Source organism: Galeopterus variegatus, unplaced genomic scaffold (genome assembly GCF_000696425.1).
Source record: "Galeopterus variegatus unplaced genomic scaffold, G_variegatus-3.0.2 Scaffold7932, whole genome shotgun sequence".
In the NCBI taxonomy this organism is placed as follows: Eukaryota; Metazoa; Chordata; class Mammalia; order Dermoptera; family Cynocephalidae; genus Galeopterus; species Galeopterus variegatus.
In genome coordinates, this window is record NW_007734043.1 from 53,667 (window position 1) to 76,163 (window position 22,497).

General features: G+C 48.4%; 2 protein-coding genes across 5 annotated transcripts in view; both read right to left on the reverse strand.

The window, feature by feature from the left end:
- RPAP3 (RNA polymerase II associated protein 3) overlaps positions 1-1,703 on the reverse strand; it is a 33,244-nt gene extending 31,541 nt beyond the window's left edge. The window contains exon 1 of one of the 2 annotated variants that reach the window (XM_008592443.1): positions 1,637-1,703. The gene's annotated coding sequence lies outside the window, so the exon portion shown is untranslated. Of the gene's footprint in view, positions 1-1,289; positions 1,351-1,636 lie in introns of those variants that run through there. The other variant, XM_008592444.1, reaches the window with a different exon arrangement.
- A 4,757-nt stretch (positions 1,704-6,460) lies between these two features.
- ENDOU (endonuclease, polyU-specific) lies at positions 6,461-21,208 on the reverse strand. Of its 3 annotated transcripts, XM_008592445.1 has the most exons (10): positions 21,150-21,208; positions 16,181-16,299; positions 13,783-13,836; positions 13,183-13,320; positions 12,564-12,735; positions 11,992-12,191; positions 8,994-9,107; positions 8,256-8,362; positions 7,374-7,516; positions 6,461-6,658 (listed from the first exon to the last, which is right to left on the reverse strand). In XM_008592445.1, the coding sequence occupies exons 1-10, from the start codon at positions 21,206-21,208 to the stop codon at positions 6,538-6,540; spliced, it is 1,227 nt and encodes a 408-aa protein (XP_008590667.1). In that variant the 3' UTR covers positions 6,461-6,537. The 3 variants fall into 3 exon arrangements, with proteins under 3 accessions (XP_008590667.1, XP_008590668.1, XP_008590669.1); XM_008592446.1 differs by lacking the exon at positions 16,181-16,299 and having other exon boundaries at positions 21,154-21,208; XM_008592447.1 differs by lacking the exons at positions 13,783-13,836; positions 16,181-16,299 and having other exon boundaries at positions 21,154-21,208.
- Between the last annotated feature and the right edge of the window lie 1,289 nt (positions 21,209-22,497).

The following is a 22,497-nucleotide window of genomic DNA, read 5'->3' on the forward strand; positions in this document are numbered from 1 at the left end:
CCAAAACTAAACTTAATCCCCACAGTAACAGTGTTAAGAGGGCAGGAAATCCTATTATGGTAATTGAAAGGCTGGGCCTTTATGAAGTGATTAGAGTGTGAATGGATTTATCCATTCTTGGAGTAATGGGTGTGGTTCTGATGGCTTTAAAAGTGGAGCAAGTGAGAAGGTTAGCTCTCTTTCTCGCTTGCCATTCTCATCATGTGACACCTTTCAAAGCTGTAGAAGGCCCTCACCAGATGTGCTCCCTGGGTTTTGGACTTCCCAGTCTGCAAAACTGTAAGGAATAAATTTCACTTCTTTATAAATTACCCAGTTTCCGCTATTCTGTTATAAGCAACAGAGACAAACTAATACAAGGTGGAAGCTAGAATCAAGGATTTGGATACATTTAACCATTGTGACTATTGGGGAATAATCACACTAATTATTTAGGGAACACTAATATTTAGGGAACACTAACATTTAGGGAACAAACAGAAGAAGAGATGCCAACATAGGAAAAACTAGGCAGCAGCACATAGAAAGCTGGGAGGAAAGCCTAGAGAGTACTCTCACAGAAAACCGGAGAAAATGAATTCAAGAAAGTGGGAAAGGTTAGCAGTGCCAAATGCCACAGTGGTCACGGAGAGGGAAAGTTCATTATATTTAGTCATATAAAGATTATTGAGAGTTTTAATGGGACTTTTAAAGAAAGGGCAAAAAGAAATGAGCTAAGTAAGTGACATCATATGGGGTTACAGTAAATTTGTCTTTAATAATGTAAGACTTGATCTTGAGTACAATCTGGGGGGAGGAGGACCCAAGAAAAAGAAGATATAAGAAAAAGGGTGAGTGACCGGGCAAGGTCCCCCAAAAGTTGGGAGGAGATTCAAAGCATAAGGGGGAGGGCAGGGAAGTAAGGCGGGTGAGAGAAGGGAATAGAAAAGAGATTTATTTAGGATAGTCAGTATCTCACTGAAAGATAGCTGCAGATGCAGATACATCTTCTGACCCCCTACCCTCAACAACTAAACTAAATTTAAGCTTCTTTTGGATACTGTCCATGTTTGATCTATATGTACATCTCATTCAAAAACAAAACTACTACAATGCTTTGCTGGGGACTCGAAAATATGAATAAAAGCACGGCAAGCCCCCGAGATGCTGTAGGGGGTCGAAAGCTTTCCCATTTCACCCATCACTTCTACTGCTGTCGCAGGACCAACTGCTCCCACGGAACCTGCGATGGTGCTGGGGTCTGGGCCGGTAACCACAAACTTCCAGCGCTTGGGGTATCATTTTCATACCCAACATCCAGGCGAACAGTGCACACCCACGCCGAAAGGGGGCGGGCCCCACCGCGGTCTTCTCGGGAGGGGAGCTCTGCAGTTCCCACCACCACGAACCGCCCAAAGCTCCGGGCAGCGGGGACGGAGGGTCCCTCAGCGAAGCGGAACGTCCAGGCCCGGGTCACGAAACCCCTCCTCGGAACGCGCGCCCCAGGACGCCGCTACCCTGGACACCGCTCCACCGCCCGCCCTCGCCTGCTCCGCCTCACCCAGACCCGCGGCCGTGCCGCACCCCTCCTCCCGCCAGGCGACCCCAAAGCACTCCTCGACTACTCCCGCCGGCGATAACGACAACTCTCGCTCACCTGACCCGGCCGTTACCGGCCCCACGGCCGCCCACCCAGACCTGCAGCAACTCACGCCCGGCCCCGCCTTCCTGGGTTTCCCACAAGTCCCCGCGCGCCCTCGCCCCGCCCCCTAGGCCTGGGCTCGAGCGTGCGCAGAAGGTCAGGTTCACGAGCCCTGCTTCCTGGTTAGAACCCGGGACAGTGTGCAAAAGCAAAGTCTGACCCTTGAGAGGGCTTCAGCATGACTAAACTTTGTTGTGGTTTTCTGTTTGTTTGTTTTTTAAGGCAAGCAACGCTTTATTAAAAAGAGACAGACTTATGCATAAGGGAGACAATAGAAAAGCTGTCTCTCCAAGAGAAGTTGGGGAAGGGTTTCTAAAGGCGAGCAGTCCCCCGATTGGTGTCAGCATCTTGTGTTGATGATTTCTGATATCTAGCATGACTAAACTTTGCATCAGATAACCCAAGCACTGCAGGGTCATCCTGACTTATTCGGATCCCCATAACAAAAAAGCCTTGAATGTTTCTTTGGACTCTCCCTCCCCAAACAATTTCATCCCCAATATTTACCTTACTAGTGTCTAACGATATGTCATGACTTTTGTAAGTACGATAACCACGTGAGAAAGTTACTGTGTCTCTGCTATGAACAAACTAATGTAAACTGGTAAGCCCGGCAATTTTGCGGGATTTTGTTTTCCTTTAAGTACTTGTATTGGGCAAACCAGTCCTTCAGGCTGACTCCCTTGCATCTTCTGCAAATAGACTCTGCTTTTTTAAGTGTATCTTTCTGAGTCTTTCTTTGACATGTGTCAGTATTAAGGTCTGTCTTTAGATATGCTCTGGCTTACAGAGAAGGAAGAATATGAAGCTTTTAACACTTTTTGCTTCTGCATCCAGTGTGTGTGAACCTTCTTTCATTGCTGTGACAACTCTAAAATTGTAAAACAAAACAAAAATCATTTTAGAAGTCCACAGAAACAAACACAACTTTCTATTTGAAATAGCTCTATATAGCAGTTCTCAAGCTTGACTGAACTTTGGAATCACCTAGGGAGCATTAATGTGCATAGCTGATTTCTAAGTTATGTCCCAGAGACTCTGATTTAATTAGTCGGGAGTGCAGCATGAGCCTCAGAATTTTTTAAAGCACAGGAAACAACTGTATAGTTGAGGCTGGGAACCAGAAACCCTGGCACTGATCAATGAAAAACCACCTCAGCGTCCTCCCTCTCAAGGTCATATCATTAGCATATCTTTCCCATTGTTTAATTGTTGGGTATCTTTGTATTTTAAAGTCATAGTAGTCAAATCATTATGTGCATCATCAAAATATTTACTAATGAAATGATATTTTTGTTGTTGCCTTATGAGATAGATGACTGACTTTTAAGATTTCTTTATTTTAAAATCAATAATAAATCATTTTTAAACATATATTGATTTATTGATGTTCTTAACAAAAGCAATCGCATTAGTTTTATTAATTCTGGTACAGTTGATCAAGATGAGAGATAAGGGGGGGCCATTGGCTGCTCTAGTAAAACCTCATAGGCCCTTGGGTGAATCCTCTGTTTTCTATTTCCCTTCCTTCCTCCCTCTCTGTCAAACCATAAAATAATCAAAAGTTTGCTTATTGAGTGTAGAATCAAAGTGAGAAGAGTTAATTGAATGGTCTTGCTGGTCATCATCACCTAATTCTGAAGCTCCAATTGTACCACAAAAAACTGTGCCTGTGATGGCAGCCTTCTCTCCCATGAGCTCAGACATGGGCCATCTTAAGTTCTTTCTTTCTAGGTGTTGACAATCGCCTTCAAATAGGATTCAACAAGATTGGTATATCATGCCTTTCTTTTATGTCTCTTTTATTCGTTATTTATTTTTACTGAGACTAAACCCCAGTCATCTCATTTGAACTTATCGCTAGTACTTGGATAGTCATTTTCAAAGAGACAACCTCTTTTATATGTGTTATATATGTTGAAATTCTAATGGTCAGTGGACATAAACATGAATGTTTATTATTACAACAGTAAAATGCTGAAATTAATGATTGTGAATGCTGTTGATTTTATATCCAAAACAGTTATTGGTATCTTTCCAATAGGTAAGTTAGGGAACATTCTCACAGTTAATATGAATCTTAAGAAAGGGTATTAGCTAAGTAACTTCAGGAAGAGAATTAATGAACCTTAGGGCTTACTGTTACAGAGATACCGTATTAGGTTTGTTTGCATGTGACAGAAAGCCCAAAATAAGAGTGGGTTAAAGATGAGAGATTATTTGTCTCTCATATAAGACTGAATATTAGCAATCCAGAACTGGTATGACAATCCCAGTGTCAGACCCAGGCTCCTTCTACCTCATTGTTCTACCATCTTCAGCACATGGCTTTCACTCATGGTTTAAGAGGGCTGCTCAAGCTCCAGATTCTCATCTGAAATCCAGGAAGGGGCAAGGGTGGTAATAATGGTACCCCTGCCCTTTAAGAATACTTCCTCTTACATGTCATTGGCCAGGTCCTAGACACATGGCCACTTCTGGTTATAAGGGAGGTTGAGAGTTTTCACTCTTGGCAGTCTCGTGTTCATTTAGAAACTGAGAGTTCAGTAAATAAGCAAGAATAGGAGGAGAGCAGATACTGAGAAGCAACCAGCAGCCTCTGTTATAGGCCTTAATAAGTATTCTTCAAATGAATAACGAATCAATAAATGAGTAGATACTGCTAGAAATCTGGACTCAGCACAGCATGAGGAAAAGGGTTGAATTTTACAATCATTATTCTGACAATTACTAAGAATATGGCTTAATCTGAGCCTCAATTGTCTATGTAAAATTTAAATGGTAAAGATAAAAATACCTACCTGAGTGAGAAAATGTGTATAAAAGGACTACTTAGCACAGCTTGGGTCATGGTAAGAGATTAACAAATGTTAGTTCCTACCTCTCCCTCCTGCAGAGCTAAGGTCCAGACCCTGGGATATGGTAACTCTCTCCTGCATCTCTGTCTCTCTGCCTCCTACTTGACCTGGAAGACCTCTGAAGAGGTCTTTAAGGAGAACGTGTACTGGGCACCAGAAGGTGAAAGGTAAGGCTGATAACAGGGAAGATGAATTGCCTCTCTTAGTACATTACGAAATCTGTATAATAAGTAAGACTAGAATTAGTGTGAGAATGGCTGGCAATTTATATTCCTTATCTCACAACAATGGTAATATGAGGAAACTGATCTGAATAATTAAGAAATTTGTTCATATAGCCAGCAAGTGACAGAGCCTGGCTAGGTACCTGGGTAACCTGACTTTAGAGCATATACCTGTGACCACTCTGCTCTGCTGACTCCCTGACTTGCTCATTTGTGGGGAACGGCAGGACAAGGCCCTGTCCCCTGCATCTGCATTCTGTAACTTGCCTGAGGTATCTTTTCATACCTGACATTTTCCTAGCATTGTGGCTTAAATAATCTGTTTACAGGTGAGAAGTCTCTTTGTGTAGCTCTTTAGCACCTCCTCTTCCCTGTTTGGTCAACCTCTGCAACCACAGAAGCTGCATCCAGGGGCATTCTTATGTTTATTGTGTATGATCAAGGGGACGGGTCATCATCAGGGCTGGGAGCCACCAATTTCCATTTACTCCTCATAATCTGTGCGCAATGCTCCTGCCATCCTTCACATTACAAGTGCACCAGGAAGAATTCTCTACCCCTCTTGGCCAGAGAGATTTGGTGAGTCGTCAGGGACTACACCCAGATACCACATTCTCTAAGCCGTTTTGAAAAGACACTAAAGCAGGAGTATCACTCCCAACCCTGCTTCAGGGAAAAGGCAGGGAGATGGGCAACCCAGGGGGGCCATATGCAAAGAAGAAACACATTTCAAATTTTATTAAATGACTTTAATGAAAACTCAAACCATCTAAACCACAGTTCAGGACTGGCTCTGTGGAACAGCATCTGGTTCCCAATGGGGTCAGGGGAGAAACGCATAATTGATGTTGAGATAGAGAGCCCCAGTCTCCCTAGTGTCCCGTTGTAGAGTTATTCACATCATGAGTGATGGATAAGCCTTAAAATAATTATGTTAATGAGACCAAGCTGTAGGTTTCTTTCCTCTTCTGATGCTAAATCTTCTTCCCATGAGGGGAACTCTTTCAAAAAACTATTTGGGATCAAAATACAAGTCTGTAACTGCACTAAACGCCCACAAGTGGGAAGCTTCTTGGTGCAGATACTGAGCTGGCTGCAAAAGCACTCAGGCCTGGAGAAGGCCCCGCCACCCCCACCCACTCACTGCACCAACCATTACCCTTCTCCGTCCAGTGTCAGAGTTCTCCCAGACTGTTCTGAGAGGATCTAACTCTAGAAAAGACCAAAGGCCAGATACTTGACTTCTGTGGCCTGACTTCTTCGAGGCCCCCAACACAGGACTGAACTGCAGATTGCAGAGCTGTGTACAATAACAGCTATTAGAGTAATCTTGAATTTCTAGCAGCCGTTCTTCCTAAGAACAATTGAAAACACCTTCACGGTAATAATATCATCAGGTTTGCTCTCTCACTAACCTCAAAAAAGAGGAAAGGGACAGACTCTTCCCTTTACATTAAAGGGGAGCATGAGGTCCAATGAGGTAAGAGGAACTGCTCATGGTTCCACAACACATCAGGGCAAAGAGCTACCGGGCTCCCACCTTCTCTGTCTGGACCTGTTTCTTAGTCTACATTACCAAAATACTGGAAGACAAAATTTGATCATTTCCCTGAATTTTTCTAATTCATATCTTTTCTCTCTTTCCTATAAGGACATTTCTAGATTTGGGAATGCCTCCCAGTCTCCTCCCTCCCCTCTCCAGTCCAGAGCAGAGACAGCACCTCAGGCTTGCGAGAGCCCTCACTGCCCTCATGTCCCTGTCTGGCCCGAATCTCTATTGGGTGGAAGATATCACGTAGGCTGTGGCGATGTACTTCTTGCCATTTCCGTACGTGGAATTGTCCCAAGGATAGGTCTGGATAGCCAAGGGATGTCCACCCAGGCTTAACTGGCACCTGTGGGGAAAGATCACAAAATCAGAGGGGCCTTCCACCCTGCCTCTGTCCCCAGGCTGCAAGGATCAAGCCCAACCCAAGAAGAAGGGCTCCATCCTGTTTTAAATGGCCTCTATGACAGAGCCGCCACAGCTCTCTTCAGCCACTGCCTCCAGCTCCCCATGTGCAGGGAGCCCTTTCAAAATCTATGCCTTAGTTTCTATCTCTTAAAGAACACTACTCTTCATCTTTCCCAGAACAATTATCTAAAATCTCCAAAATCCCAGGTACTACAGCTGAAATCCACAGACATTAAACGTTTGCTTTGGGTTTCAGGAGTGGTAAGATCCAAAGTCTCCAAATGTTAGAAAACATGAGGCCCATTGGTTCCAAACTGTACTCTCCTGGATTCTAGGGTTCCCCCAAGCAGCTTCAGGAGCCAAATAGAGAGGCTTAGAGTCCAAGACAGCTCCATTTCTGTTTTATATGTTAAGATTTCACCTGGAGTGGTGGGGGAGACAAAGGAGAGGTGTTTTTGCTGCTAAGATGAGGTTTGGCAGCCACCAATCTAATTTAACAACTCCATTGTCTAAGCAAGAGACCAAGGCCCAGAACAGTGACTTATCCCAGCCCTCTCAGCCACTTGGTGGCAGAATGCAGGCCTCCTGACCCTATCGTGGCTGAGGCCAGCCTGTGCCCCAGCCTGTGCCCCAGGCCTGGCTGGCCCAGTGCTTACACTTTGCCAGGCCTGGCGATGAAGCACAGGGAGTAGAGAGCAAACTCAAACTCAGGGCTGCTGCCGATGAAAGCCGAGCCTACTTCCTTGTAGTAGCCGTCCCAGTTGAACTGCATTGCCAGCACGTCGGGGTAGGAGTCCCACTGCGGAGAGAAAGGGGGCAAAGGGGATCTGAATGCCAGGACAGGGTCTGACAGATGACAAATGGCAACCAGCAGCCAGTAGTTGGTCTAGTGGGGGCCTATGTGAACCTTCCAGAGAGACTGCATTCTTTAAATGGACAGAGGGAACAGCCTTCCCTGCTAAGGTGTCTGAGCCCCACTCGGACCCTCTGTCTGGAGCTGCCAGTGCACCTCCCCAGGGAGGCCAGAGTCAGCATCCCTGTGACCAATCCCAGGCTAGTAGAGACATAACTGTTCTCTGTGGGCTTCATATGCGGAAGAGAAGGACAGTTTATTGTCCTCAAATTATTTCCTGGCACAGGGCAGGAAAGGTTTCTTTCTGGTTAAATGTGTGGAGTTTAGCTCAGACTAGCCAGGCTAAATCTTCCATCCACTTTCTAAGGAAATTCAGGCACTAGGTAATTGCATGTCCTTAGATTCTCTGAGAATCCTCCCCTCCCCTGGCCCTGGCCTCCCACCCAGATATGGTACCCTCTGCTCCTGTCCCCTGTAGTCCCAGAGGCTTCACTGTTCAGAAGGGAATCCCAGTGTCCTGCCTGGCTAAAGCTGCTCTCCCACAGATGAGGACACAATCCCCATGGGGATGTCGATGAGTGTCAGAGCGATAGACAGTTCTGACTGTTTGGAATACAGAGTGAGGGCAGGAAGTCTGGGCATAACAAGGCTTTTCCAGCCCATTGGGTCAGTGCTCAGTACTCACAGGCCCATCGTAGATGTGACTGTAATAGTCCACCAGGCCCTCCTTCTCCTGCAGGTAGAAGCGGATCCAGTTGTGGAAGCCGGTGACCTTGCCTTTTTTTACTTCACCTGTAATAGAGAGTCCAAGGTGGGAGATCTGGGCTTTCTTCCCCATCCCTCTCCTCTAGTCCCCTTTCTCCACCCCAGACTAAGGCTGTTTCCCTTCTCCAGTCTCTGACTTCTAGAACGTCCACCTGCTCAGCCCCTTGCCCAACTTCCCAGAGTCCCTCACACCCCTATCCTCCCCTTTCAGCTCAAGCCTTTGGGAGAATCCCTCCTCTGGCTGAGTCTGGTGACCACTCTCAGCCATTTCTCCAGGAGCAAGCCAGGCTTGGTGGGAGCTTTATGAGATGGGGCAGTGGGGAAAAGACGATGGCCTTCTTGGGAAGCAACTGATCAAGCACTGGACACAGAGGACTGTCCAGAGGCAGCCAACCTTGCCCCAAACACATGTCCCATCTCAGATGTACCCCCTTGGGAGCCCCAGTATCTGGTCTTATTTCCCCCTTAGATACTCCAGAAGAGACTGTCTCTCAAAATGGCTCCTCGCGCCCCACCGTCTTAGCCTGGGAGTGGATGTGTCCCACCCTGCTAGCTGGCTTGGCTGCTGATGCATTCATGCCCAGAGCTGCCCTGCTCCTGGGCAAGGCCCTTCCTCTCCACCCCTCCAACCCTTTCTTTCCAAGCAGAGTGATCCCACCTGAGAAGACATGTTCAAAGCCACTTGAGTCTCTCTCTTCACTGCTTCTTGAATAGAGCCCAAACCACATGTTCTTCAAGTCATCAACGAACTCTTGTTCTGAGCTGTAGCGGTCTGGGGAGAGGAACACAGAAGGCTTTGGAGAGAGGAAATGTGCCCAGGTCCCCGGAGGCAAGGAAGGACTACCTGCTCCAGCACATCAAGACACACGTGGGTTCAGTCAGCAAATGTGTTCAACTGTTCACTCAACAATTATCAGTAGACACCTGTTTTGTGCCAGGCCCAGATCTAAAGGCTGAGGATTTAGCAGGAAATAACAAGCACCTGATCTCTATAGTTTACATTCAGCAGAGGAGACAAATAGTAAACAAGTAAACAATAAATAGATAACATGATTTCAGATAAGTGCCGTGAAGACAGTACAGTAGAGTAGCCCATAATGACTAGAGGTGGAGATGGAAGTTAGGGGGTCCTCTAGAAAGAAGACCAGAAAGGCCTCACTGGGGAGATAACACTAATCAGACACTTGGAGGATGAGGAATTGACCATGCAAAGATCTGGGGGAAAGATTCTTCTGTGTAGTGAACTGCAAGTGTAAAGGCTCCAGACTTCAGTTTGATGTTCAAAGAACTGAAAGAAGGTCAACGTGGCTGGAGCACAGTGAGCAGGAGGGAAGAGTGGCAGAAGAGGAGGTCTGAGAGGCAGGCAGGGGCCAGATCCTGCAAGCCATGCAAGACGGTCAGAGCTCAGTCAAATAGTAGTAATAAAAAAAATGTTTTGGATTTACTGAGTGTTTTCTGTGTGCCCAGCATTGTTTTCATCGCTTTCAATATAACATTGAATCCTCATGTTGAATCTTCACATATGGCTGGTATTAATTATACCCAATTTAGAGATGAGGAAACTGAGGCAGACAAAGGTTATAAAATTCATTCAAGATTACACAGTTAATAAGAGATAGAGAGCACTTGAGCCCACAGAGTCTAGCTCCAGAGACCAATCTTTTAATAACTCTATAGCTTCTTGGTAATGGAAAGCCATCGAAGGGTTTTAAGCAGGGGAATTGCGTGATAGGAATTTAAAGGATCACTCTGGTTGTGCACATAAAAAAAGTCAATGGGCTTGTCATAGCAGAAGCAGAGAGACCAGTTCTGAACTAATGCTTTGTCCAGGTAAGAATTTGATGGTGGCTCAGACTGTGGTGTAGCCATGGAGGAGGGGTGAGAAGCAGGCAGATCGGGGATATATTTTGGTTTGGGGTTTTTTGATTTTTTGGTGGCTGGCCAGTACGAAGATCCACAGGAGATATCTTTTGAAGGTGGACGTGACTGATGGAGGAGATGGGGGATGGGGGAGCAGTGAGGTAAAGGGAAGAATGAAATCTAACTCCTGGGCTTTTGGCCTGAGCAACCGGATGTTTGTAATTTATGAGATGGGGAAGACCCAGAGAGAAGCAAGTCCGGAGGTGTAGAGACCAGTCAGATAGCCAAGTGGAGATGTTGAAAAAGCTGTCGGGACCTATGGGAAAGGTCAGGGATGAAGATTTAAATTAGGGAGCCATCGAATATTGACTGTTCACTGCCCAGAATTATGTGTGGTAGACACAAAAGAGATACCAGACATATCTCCTCCTTTCAAGGACTTAAAACACAATTGGGAAGCAAAACTAAATAAACATGAAATAACAGCATTGTTTCACCAACTGAATTGCTGCTCTTACTCAGGGAGCCCTTACTGCATGCCAGACTTACTACTGGGTGCTTCCCAAGCATCAGTCCTCAAAGACCCTGTTTCATAGACAAGAGTCAGAGAGACAAAATAACTTGCCCAGGTCACGCCATGAGCAAGCAGCAGAGCCGGGGAGCAGGTGCAGCCTTCATAAATGTGGTGGGATGTGAGCTAGCTCTTTAAGGATAAGCAGGACTTGGATATGGAGAGAAGGGAGGAGGGGGTGAGTAATGGAGCAGCCTGGCTGGGAGCCCTGGGTTCCAGCCCCAGCTCTGCTCCCGGCATCCTTGTGGCCTCAGACAAAAGTCCAGCCTGCCTGAGCCTCCAATTCTTTCATTGACAAGTGACGTCGGGACCAAGATTCTCTTGTGTTTACTAAAAAGCGAACACCAGGGGGCAGCGCAGGATTGCGTCCTCTTCACAGGATTACCTCGTCTTCATAGGATGACTCGCGTGTCACTGGCTTTACCTAACAACAGAGCGTTACCAACTCCTGACCAGAGGTGGATGGCGCGCAGCGGCTGAGCTGAGGCCATCCCACGGCCAGCCCAGCGAGGAAGGACCTGGACAGGGCCGCCCCTGAGACGAAGCCCAGCTGCCTGAGTTCGGGAAGGGAATGTGGAGGACACTAACAAACACAACCCCATGCCAAGAAGCCCTGCGGCTAAAACCTTTTTTGGTCCGATTTGAACCGTATCTGTATCTGGACACATTCCAGCCAGAACTCTTCCCGGTAGGACTTCCCTCTCTGAATCTTTGTTGGTTTTCTGTTGCTGTTTCCCCAGCCAAAACGTGGAGCCAGCCAACGCCCTTCCTGGACTCAGTGCAGGAGGAGGGAGTGGAGTCAGGGGCTCTACCTGTCTGAAATAAGGTGCCGACCCTGGAATCAGCCAAGATGGCCAAGAAGTACCCGGGGGTGGGGTGGGGATGTGAGTGGGGGAGGCTTACGGCCCTGCAGAGCCCCCTGACACTGAAGTGGAGGGTGGGGGTATGCAAGGCAGCCCGCATTAAAGTCAGAAGATGTGATTGCCAGGCCAGCCAGGCGGGGTTCTTCAGCTCCTGGTTGGGTCCATCACTACTCTTTGGCTTTTCTCTGGCTTCATCCCTGATCCCTCCCAGATGTCCATTGGCCTCCAGGTGGTTCCCACCGCTTCCTCACCTGCTCTCCTAACCTCCCCCCTGTGGAGGCCCCAGAGGCGCCTGGCTCTGCGGCAGACAGACCCGCATCCTCAGTGCTGCCTCGTGGGGACCTGGGGGATGGCTCACTCACTCTGGTGATGGAGGAAGCTGTAGAGTTCCTTCATGACTGCTGTCCTCATGATCTCTCTGAGGAAGGTGTCCTGCTCGGCCAGCTGCTGGGCGCTGAAGTGCTCCCCGTGGCCTGTCGCCCGCTGATAATTGTTGAGGAGGTTGATGAAGGCTGCATAGGTGGGCTTGGAGAACAGCTTCTCATTGACATAGGTGAAGAGCCTGGAGCAGGTGGAGGGAGATCCACTGAGAGGCATGAACCCCTCCAGAAACTTCTAGATGGGTCGGGCAGGCATGTGAGGGTTGGGTTCAGGAGTAGGGTGCTTCAGACACTCTTGAAGGCCACACGTGAGATCACTTTTCTTCCACCTCACCTCTTGGAAGATCAGTTCTATCTTCAGCCTGCCCAGTCACAGAAACCCACCCAGCTGGTACCCACAGTCCCTCAAGACAGCTTTATTTGTCTCTGGAGACCTATTTTTTCCTCTCCCTTTGATCCTGCCTGACTTGAGGAGAAAAGAGTGGAGACATCAAAAGCAGTGAGGATGGGGGGCAGCCGCCGGGGGAGCAGGAAGAGGAAGGAGGGGAACTCACGGCTCTGGGCAGCGATCCACTTGGTCTCCGGTCTCTGAGGGGGAGATGCAGTTTTGGCTATTGAGAACGATGTCTTCCTTCTGGGCCTTGTTGGTGTCTGCCCTGTAGATCTTCTCGGAGATGCTCTGAAGTTCCTCTTTGGTTATGGCGTCGCTGCTGTAGGAGAAGCCCTCTAGGAGTAATTGGGGGAGGCGTGCTTTCAGAGCCAGGGGGAAGGCAGGGGGTGTGCATCCCCTGTTGGACATCTTTGAGAAGCCCACAGCAAGGGAGAGTGGCCACAGTCAGACACCCTAGTGTCTGGAGGGCAAGGGACTAAAGCCTGAAGGACCCTTAAAATCAGCACATGGCATTGCCCACAGAATGTCTGCAAAATGTCCATACTGCCCCTTCCCTCTAGGGAGGTTCTCAAACTCTGGCACTCATCAGAACCTGCTTGTTAAAAGAGAGGGGTGAGCCCACCCCCAGAGTTTCTGATTCCGTAGGTCTAGGGTGAAGATCTTGCACTTCTACTGAATTCTCAGACGACGCTGAAGCTTCTGGTCCCGGGGCCACAGTTTGAGACCCACTGCGCTAGAGTCCCTCTCTGTCTGGAGCTATGCTAAGGGGGCAGGAGACTGACCGTGGTTGCTACACAGGCTCTCGAAATCCTTGCAGCAGTTCCCAAACTCTTGGCAGCGGTCATTGCAGTGGCACGGGTGGTGCCTGTCGAAGGCTTCATGGCAGCGGCCCTGGCAGGAGTTGGGGGCCGAGTACAAGTCTGGGAGGACAGAGGGGAGGTGTGTCCCTGGCCAACGGCTAGAGGTCACTCTGATCACCCTGCAGGCCAGTCCCTCCCTCAGCCTGTCTTTCCTGACTCTTCCCATGAAAGATCTCCAGGGAAGGAAAACAAACAAGCTTAATTTGTGCACACCCTTCACAGTCAGGAAGTCCTGTCTGCTGCCGAACTTTATTTTCTGGGCTGTTGTTTTTATAATCGTCCCACTCTAAAAATAAAATCTCTTCCACTTCCCTCTCCAGACCTCAGTCTCTTTCCTGGCTACCCCTCCCCCAGGCTGGCTGAGCCCCTCACGCATCTTCCCTCGCAGGCCCCAAGTCAGAGCCCCTCTCATCTGGCTCAGGCCTGGGCCTGTTACCACCAGTACAGCCACCCCCTCCATGTCACCCCCTCGTGCCCCTCCTCCTTTATCCTGAAGGCTCCCATTTGGGGATGCAGACTCACTGCTGGCCGGGGCCTCTTCCATCTCTTCCTCCAGCTCTGGCTCTTTGGGGTCCTCTTCAGCTGTAGGTAGAAAAATAAAGTCACCAACCATCCCCAAGGATTTCCCTCCCCCCTTTTTTCCTGGTTCTCAGCTCTCCCAGCCTCGGGGACAAGCACGTGCACTGGAAGCAGATGCTAAGCAGGGGTTGGGGGATGATGGACAAGCACCAGTTAAAGGAGGTTGAGACTGAAAATGAAGACATTTCCAATAGAAGACAGATTATCAAAAACAGTTATAAACAATGAAAATAATTTCCCCAGGTGACAAATCTCCCACCACTTTACCATTCTGGTACCTGATGTGCTCATCTGTAAAAAGGGGAGAGGGAGGCAGAAGGTGGTTCCTTCAGGACTGAAAACTCTGATTTTGGTTATGGCTTTTTAAAAAACTAAAGCAGACAGATGGATAGAGTCCTGACACCCTCCAAATGATAGGGCCCTCACTTGGGAACATCCCGGACCTATAGTAACTCCTAATCAGAGTCAAGGGTCAATTCTCAGGGCCTCAGGGAAAGAGAACTCTTTCCTGAGATACCAAGTTCCCTTCTCTCTTTGCCCCACTTGGAAATAGCCACAGAGACTGATTGCAGGGAAGGCGAGTTCAGAAAAGCACCTTCCTCTCACTGCCCCATTCCCTGAACCTGCAAGCTGTGGGACTGCTGCCTTGGCTATGGGCAGGGAACAGTGGAATGCTATTAGTGAGTTTGCTGGAAAGTACTGTGTTACCATCAGAACCACCAGCCAGGTTATTCATCCAGTCAACAGACATCTTCCGATCACTTACTTTGTGCCAGGCCGTGTTCTAAGTGCTGGCAACCCATAGGATTCTTAATTCAGCCACATTTTATGCTAAATAGACTTTTATGAGCTGAGCTGGAATCCTAATCATTTATATTTTTTCTATGGCAAAGGAGTTCTGAGTGGCAAATCGAAACTTAGATATAAAATGGCTCCTAAGCTGAGTATTCCCTCTATCTTGAAATGCCAGCCTAATGGTCCAAGGTGAACTGGCCTTCCTGTGTCTGCTGAATGGTCAAAAAAAAGTGGGGCCATGAGGGCAGCTGAAAAATGGTAGGCTCTAAATCTGGCACTGAGCCTTGAGCCTGGACCTCCCTGCCTGGGCCTGATCATCAGGGCCTCTACTAGTACATAAGATGGTTTTGTGCAAATTGAAAAAAGGTCCCATGTGAGTGGAAGCAGCTCTGTGGGCACACGGCTGGGTCAGCAGATACCCCTTTGGGCAAATTAAGAGAAGGCCCTCCTTTCTCTCAGCAGACACAGGTCTGCACCAGGGCACCCAGCTTGGCAAGTAGATTTTGGTGCAGCTTGCCTACTCAGCAAGGCACCCTTGTGCAGTGCACAACCTGCGTGAGCACATGAGGTGGCCTTGCTGGCCATTCCCTACCATGGCTTCCGTGACCATGTTTTCCAAACTGGGAGTCAGGGCACAAGGTCTGACAGTGAACCCAGCAAGTCTTTGTGTCACAAAGCAGAAGCACGTCATTTATCTGGGAGTCTAAAACATTGGAAGCATCTAAACAAGAAGACTATTCAAAAATGATTTTTAAAAACTATTTATCTAAATGTGTGCCATTGGAGTACTGGAGGAACAATTGGCTTAGGAGGCTGGTGTATTTCCCATTTTAGGGGTGGGGTGCGAATGACAGTTCAGAGATGTTTCAGCCACTTAGTCCACTCACTAGAGAAGGAGTGGTATGAATTGTGACAGTGACAGTGACGCGATGTGATCTTCCTGGTGACATGCAAGTTGTGAGAGTTTGCTGCCGTTTTTATATTTTTGTGATTTAAAGTGTTGAATAATAATTGTAATGTCATACTTGCTAAAATTTTTATCATTTTACTCTTTTTTGGAATTAAGTACTTAAGCTTTCCAGATATTGGTAGTCCTGATAGTTCAGATAACCCAGGTAAATGACATCTACTATATTTTAATTTTTGGTGAGTTTTTGTTTGGTTGGTTGTTTGTTTCTTTTTTCTTTTTTTTTTTTATTTTTATTTTTATTTTTGGTGACTGACTGGTTCAGGGATCCAAGCCCTTGACCTTGGATCTCCGAACCCTTGGCTTTGGTGTTATAACACCATGCTCTAACCAACTGAGCTAACTGACCAGCCCATCTCCTATATTTTAAGTTGAGAACATCCTAGAAAATCTGAGACAAGTGGTGGTCAAATCCCTACCCCCTACCTCTTTCCCTCGGTGCTCTCGTTCTAGGCCCTCAGAGCCCCTTTCACCAGTACCAAACCCTGCCCTGGACTGCTGGACACGCGAGCAGGCTGGCTGTTCCCATGGCCTGGCCTGCCGTGCTTCCCAGGCCCTTCATCCCACAAGGAGCCTCACCAATACACAGATGTTCATAGTCTTCACAGCAGTCCCTATGCCGGGGACACCGGCGGTCACACTGGCAGGCAGCATCCCGGTTAAATTTCTCGTTACAACGAGATGCACATGATTCCATTCTTCCTATGGAAGAATGCAGAGGTCACGAACTCAGCTTTTTGGGTATCCTGTTCTCTTCCTAAACGTGCTCCCTGCAGGAGGGTTCACAAAAGGGGAAGGGGCCCCATCTGGCAGGGAAGGTCATTGCTATCTGCAAGGGAGAAGTGCATCCACAGCCTCCCGTGACCACCAACCCCATATTTCAGGGCTCATAATACAGACCAGGATCACAAGCTTGAATGCCTATTTGGGACAGGCCCGTATTATAGATGAGTAAGAAGCAGGGTATGAGGCAATAGGAGGCGGTGGGCCAATTATTGCTGTGTTGGGATGTGGGCTCAGTGTTGACGGAGCCTCCAGCTTTTCAAAAGAAACCTTCATTCTTATGTGAAAATTTCCAAATTTTTTTTTTTCTTTTTTTGTCTTTTTTTGTGACCGGCAACGGATCGCAACCCTCAGTGTCGTGCCCGTACCGGACCGGGACTGGCAACAGGATCGCAACCCTCGGTGCTGCACCCGCACCTCGCTCAGCCAGTGAGCGGCCGGTCTGTATGTGGGATCCGAACCCTCAGCGGGAGCGCCGCCGCACTCCCAAGCGGCGCACTGTAGCAGTGTGCCACCGGGCCGGCCCAAAATTTCCAAATTTTAAAAACTTCAGGAAGAGCTGGCTGGTTAGCTCAGTTGGTTAGAGCGCGGCTCTGTATAAGCACAGTTGTACACCAAGGTCACAGGTGTGGATCCCCATATCTGCCAGCCGCAAAAAAAAAAACCCTTTGGGCAGGCCAAAGAAAGAGGTCCATGGACTGGATGTGGCCCATAGGCCACCATTCATTTGTCATGTAGATGAAGATAAGTCCCTGAGGTTCCAATGATACCACCTGCCTGTTCCCTTCTGGTCTGTCCCCTTGTTCTCATCCTGTCCCTTTTATGTCCTGTGCTTCTTAGTTTTTCCTCCTCTTCATCAAGTCTTCTCTGCACCCTATTTCCCCTGATGTGCATCGTTGTGTTTCTTCCAGTCTTTGGAATGCATCCAGATTAGTTTATACATGGAGTGGGGAATGAGACATATGTGGGTTCAAAGTGGGCTTCAGAATAGGACTCTTATGTAACCACAGACCACATCCCTCACTCTAGCCAAATGGTTTGCAGAAGCAAGCTTTTGGTCACAAGGGCATAAGACAAGATATTTTTAAGGGAACGGTACAAACCCACTACAACTCTGAAAAAAAACAAGCCCCACCATGTCCACCACAGCAGACAGCAGAGGGTGCGAGCCAGGGGCCCATTTCCTTCCACCCTGGGATTTAAGGGTGATAACAGAATCTTTATTTCCATTTGAGGTTCCTGAGGTTTGGATTCCATGAATGGTGGATTTAGGGGTAAGGCTGTGGGTTACGGAGAATGTCAAGATCAGAGTCACAGTTACAATTAGCATCAGAATTTGTTGAATGAGGAAACTGAAACCTAATTTAGACCAGGGTTGGGGATAGTTAGGTTTAGATTAAGAGCCACAGTTGGGATTTGGGCTTGAGTCAAATTTATTGATAAAGTAACCATTTTGTATTGGTATTTCGGTTAGGAATAGGGTTAGATTTAGGATGGCATTCAGGGTTGAGGAATGTGTCAGGATTAGGAGAGAAGAAATAATCCCAGTTTTGCATTAGACTAGATTTGGAGCTTGGTTCTGGTTGTTATTTGATACAGGGCTAGTGTCTCAATTTAAGCCTGGATTGGAATATTATGGATATGGGTTTAGTTACTGGTTTGGACTGAGGGATGAGGGTTTGTACAGTGTCTAATGAGGGATGGCATAGCAGAGAGGTTATGAACCTGGACTCTGGCGCCAAACTGCTTGGAGTTGGAATTCTGGTTCTGCTGCTTTGTAGCTATATGATCTTTGGCAGGTTCTTAAACCTTCTATGCTCCTGTTTCCTAATCTGTAAAAGTGGGATAATAATGGAGCCTATCTCACAGAATATTTGTAATTAATCGAGTTAATATTTGTAAAGTACTTAGTACAGTGTGTGACACATAGCGCCACATAAGTATTTGTTAGATAAATAAATGGTGGCAATATTCCCTGCCCATCCTGAAAATGCCAAGTGTTCCTACTAGCTGGAGCAGTCTTCCCTGTGCAGTGGCCCTGCTGACGTATCTAATCTAGCCAACTCCCTCCCTGGTAGGAGCAGGGCCATCCCTTGGGGTGGGTTGTCAGCACACGGATGTTGCTGATAGCCGGGCTGACGTCATCACTGTGGGTCTGCATTCTTCTCACCACACAGGTGTCAGGTCAAGGTTAACCCAGGTCCTGAGGAAGCTTCACATTGTGTACAGGGCCTCCAAGGTGGCCAGGAGGACAGGCCTCTGCTCCAGTGGTTAGTCCCTAAAAGAGACAAGGCCCAAAGCCACTTGTCCCTTCCAGACTACAGGAACTCCTCTTGAATCTTAACTGATGCTTTCTTGAACCTGAATGCAAAGGTCCTGAGGGGAAATTTTCAGCCCATCAGCTGCCTGCTCCGTCAGCCTGGCAGTACACCCAGAATCCAGAGAGAGAATTCAGACAAATCAGGGCGATGTTTTTAATGGACCAAATCAGCAGAGTCCAAGGAAAGAATTCACTTCATTCCAGCAGCTGGCACCAGTTAAGAAGGCTGCAAATGAATAGTCGGCTGTATAGTTCAGGAGAACACCTCCCAATGGCCCTGGCTGCATGGACTTTTTCATCTCTGTTCAAGAACTTTGTCTCCAGTAAGAACCCTATGCCAGGGGGTCCTCACATTTCTCTGTGAACTTGGCCTGCTTCGAGGTGACCTTGGGATCTGAGGGTGGAGGGGTGGGAGGGGCTCTTCCTCATAGGCACCTGCTGTGCTGTTCTGGGGACACTCAGATGACTAGTCGCCCTGACTACTCACGCCAGCGCCCCTGCCCCACGCCTCTGTTGACACAAACGCTCTGTGCAAGCCACGCTCAACCAGCCAGGAGCCTGAATCACTGCTCCAGCAGCCTCTGCTCCTTGTCCCTCTGCCTCATCTCTCTGACTCTCTCTTCTGCCTTCCTTCACTTTGGCCATTCCTGTTTCAGGCTCAGATGCTCCTTCCATTCCTCCTGAAGAGCTTAGATCCCCTCTACCCCCATGAAACACTAAATTTCTCTGCACCCTTGAAGACTTCAATATGCCAGAATTTCCACTTCCTATCCACCATCAACAGATGGGTGGTCCCAAGCCTGGGTGGATGCAGCATCCCTCTGTGCCAGCCCTCAGCCCCTCTGAAGGTTGGGACATCCTGCATCTGTGGCTCTCAGGGAATCCCAGGTGTGTTTCCATGGAGACCTAGTCAACCAAGAAGCTTCATCTCCAGGACCAGTTTCCTGCCTCCATTCATTTGAAACAACCAAGGTCCTCAACAGGCACTCAGCCCATAAATGGGGACCTGAGGCTGGCAGTGATGCCTCCATATGACTCTTATTCTTGCGTCTAAGTTCTGAGATGTTGGGAGAGTATAGACAGGAGCAGATCCTCTTCCCTCCCATCTTCAGAGGCCTCACCCACAAGAACCTCACTTCTCCATCAGTCCCACAGCCAGATCACATCCCTGTTGTCACCCCAGCAGCAAGGGCTTGCCTGCACTTCTGAAGCCACCATCGCCTCTGCCCTCAGAGATGGCCCCCCAGGGTCCAGATGTCTCGAGTTACTCTCCCAAGCCCCCCAGCCACTCCTCCACACTAGGCCTCACATGTTCCCCCTCCTCCACACTAACAGGTCTGAGGCCAGAGGCTCTCATGCTTCTCTCCCTCTCTGCCACTGCCTCTCCACCAGCCAGGGCCCCTGCAGAGCTGCTTCCTGAGTTGAGGTACACAATCCCATCCAGTGTTGGGAGGCCTGGGAACAGACTTTTCCTCCAAGGGTTTTCCACTTCAGAATCCCATTGGGGTCTCCTTCTCCACAACCCAATTAAAACTGACCCCAAGAGTAAGTTTCTCCCAGGAATATTTATAAGCACAGTCATAATTGCAAGTCTAATTCACTGGGATCTCACTCCACACCGGGTGCTTCTCATACATCGTCTTATTTAATCCTCACAACAGTCCTGTGCAGGAACAACCCAGGTGGGTGGGCAGCAAGCTCTGATTCTTTCTTCTCTGGGCAGACGAGGGTTCTCCCTACACTCCTCAGCTCAGCCCCCTCCCTTGGCACTCCTTCCTACCCACCCACTAACCACCAATGCATCTGCAGCCACATTTGCACAGTTACTGTTCCTCTCCTGTCCCATCCCCTGCACCGCTTGTGCCTGTGGACCAGGTGCCTTCTCTGTTCATTAGCTCCCCTAACCCTAGAGCAAAGACCTATCCCTCTGATCACTTATACAGCCCCAGATAGGACATGACCCACCTCCTGGTCAGGGGTCCTTCCATTTTCCTCCTGAGCCTGCCCATCTCCTAAGGTTTTACCCAGAGAAAGGTCACACCCCAGACACCCTGTCACCAGGCAGTGGAAAGAGAGATCAAGGGCAGCCAGACCACTCAAACACGATGGGCCACAGCCCCTGCTTTATACCATACGGTGGCCCCAGAGAACAAAACTTTGTGAGATCAGAAGTAAGGTTGGAGTAAAGGGTGTCTGGGGCTGATCCTCCTAGGTGTCAAGAAGGGACTTCCATGAAATTAATCCATCAGCCCTGCAACTCCCTCCACACCATCCAGTCCACTCCAGAGATAATTCCTGCAGCTCAGACAAAAGTTCTCCAAAGCCTTAGGAAGGAGCTCAGCCTCCCTTGTCCCATTGCCCTTAACCTCTACCGAGTCCCCCAACCCTCTGCTTCTTTAGGCAAGACCCCTACCCACATCACTCTCATGCCCACCAGAAAGCAACTTACCAGCCCAGGCCAGGCCGCAGAGAAGAGCCACTATCAGGGGGACACAGGCCCTCATGGTGCCCAGTTGAAGGCCAAAAGGGGATTGGCTGTTGGACTTTCACTAGAGTCAAGGCGAATGTCACAGCTCTCAAATGAGACTTACTCCCCAGGCTGATCCTTTTAAAGACATCAGGACTTGTGCATCTGGTGTCTCCAGATCCACCAGATCCTTCCGGGAAGAAAAAGGGGAGGGAGGGACCCCAGCTGGATAGGAGGAGGAGAGGAGGTGCGGCCCTACAGCTGTTTGAAGCCACAGGGAAGGTGATTAAGCAAGCAGGTAGTGCCAGATGTTTAGAACAGGTAATGCTAGTAGCTGTTTGTAGCCAGAAAATAGGTCATCTAAGCAGGCAAGTAAGATGGGTCTAGTTTGAGGGGTTCTTTGTCCAAATTAGGGACACCCATGGGGTTATCTTTGGGTGATCCCTTTCAAACACTCGTCTACCTACAAGTCACAGACCTGACCTTCCAAGGGACTATGGATCAGCTTCATCTTTGAATTCCTGGTGCTTAGCATGGTGCCAGCACGTAGTAAGGTGATCATCCTAAGTGTGACAAACAGTAAGTCCCCAAACAAAGGTTGGGTCATTGGACGGAGAGATACAGGAGGATGGGTCAGAAACAAGGGCTGTTCTTATGACCATGAAGCCCCACACAGCTAAATCAGCCACACATAGCCGCACATAGCTAAATCACCCCAGAATTATTATGCAAATAACCGTAAATGAGTCAGCATCTCAGATTTTACATGTTTCAGGTTCTCACAGGTTCCAGGTTTATGAGGCAGGGGAAGGACAAGAGGCCTCTTCGTGGCAGCCAGAGGACTGACCCTTCCTCTCCTGGGAGCCCAGCGTCCCACTCCTTTCCTCCCCTACAAGACCTTCTACTCCCAGGACCCTCGCCCCACCAGTGACAGAGGAGGCTTCTCAGGGTTCCTTTATTCCAAGTCCAAGAGCAGAGGAGAAGCCACCTGTGGCTGTCACCTTTCCCCCTCCTAATAGAGGTAAATCTGCTAAGTAATATGCTCTTTCCAGAAAGAGTACTGTATGGGGATTCGCAGCCCTCTCAAAAAGATAAAAGGCAAAAACAATGAACAGTGGAGACCACTGTCGACGTGACTTTTTCTGGAGGTGGAGGGGTGGAGCACATCTCCCTCATCCGGTGTGCCTTAGTACTAGAGGTTTCTTCCTCTCTCTGGTCTTCAGTCTTCTCAACTGTAAACTGATGCAGTTGGATCTGATGATCCCTTCCAAATTCTCAGACTTTAATTTTGAGGCTCCTTGCCCACATGCTAGGTTGAACAGCTTA

Bases quoted from the DNA above. Each gene is read 5' to 3' on its own strand.
- ENDOU (XM_008592445.1), bottom strand. From the start codon at position 21,208: ATGAGGGCCTGTGTCCCCCTGATAGTGGCTCTTCTCTGCGGCCTGGCC. The intron at 12,192-12,563 runs GTGAGTTCCCCT...CACCTGCTCCAG, and splicing joins GTGGATCGCTGCCCAGAGCC to GCTCTTCACCTATGTCAATG. The intron at 8,363-8,993 runs GTGGGATCACTC...TCTCTATTACAG, and splicing joins CTTTGAACATGTCTTCTCAG to GTGAAGTAAAAAAAGGCAAG.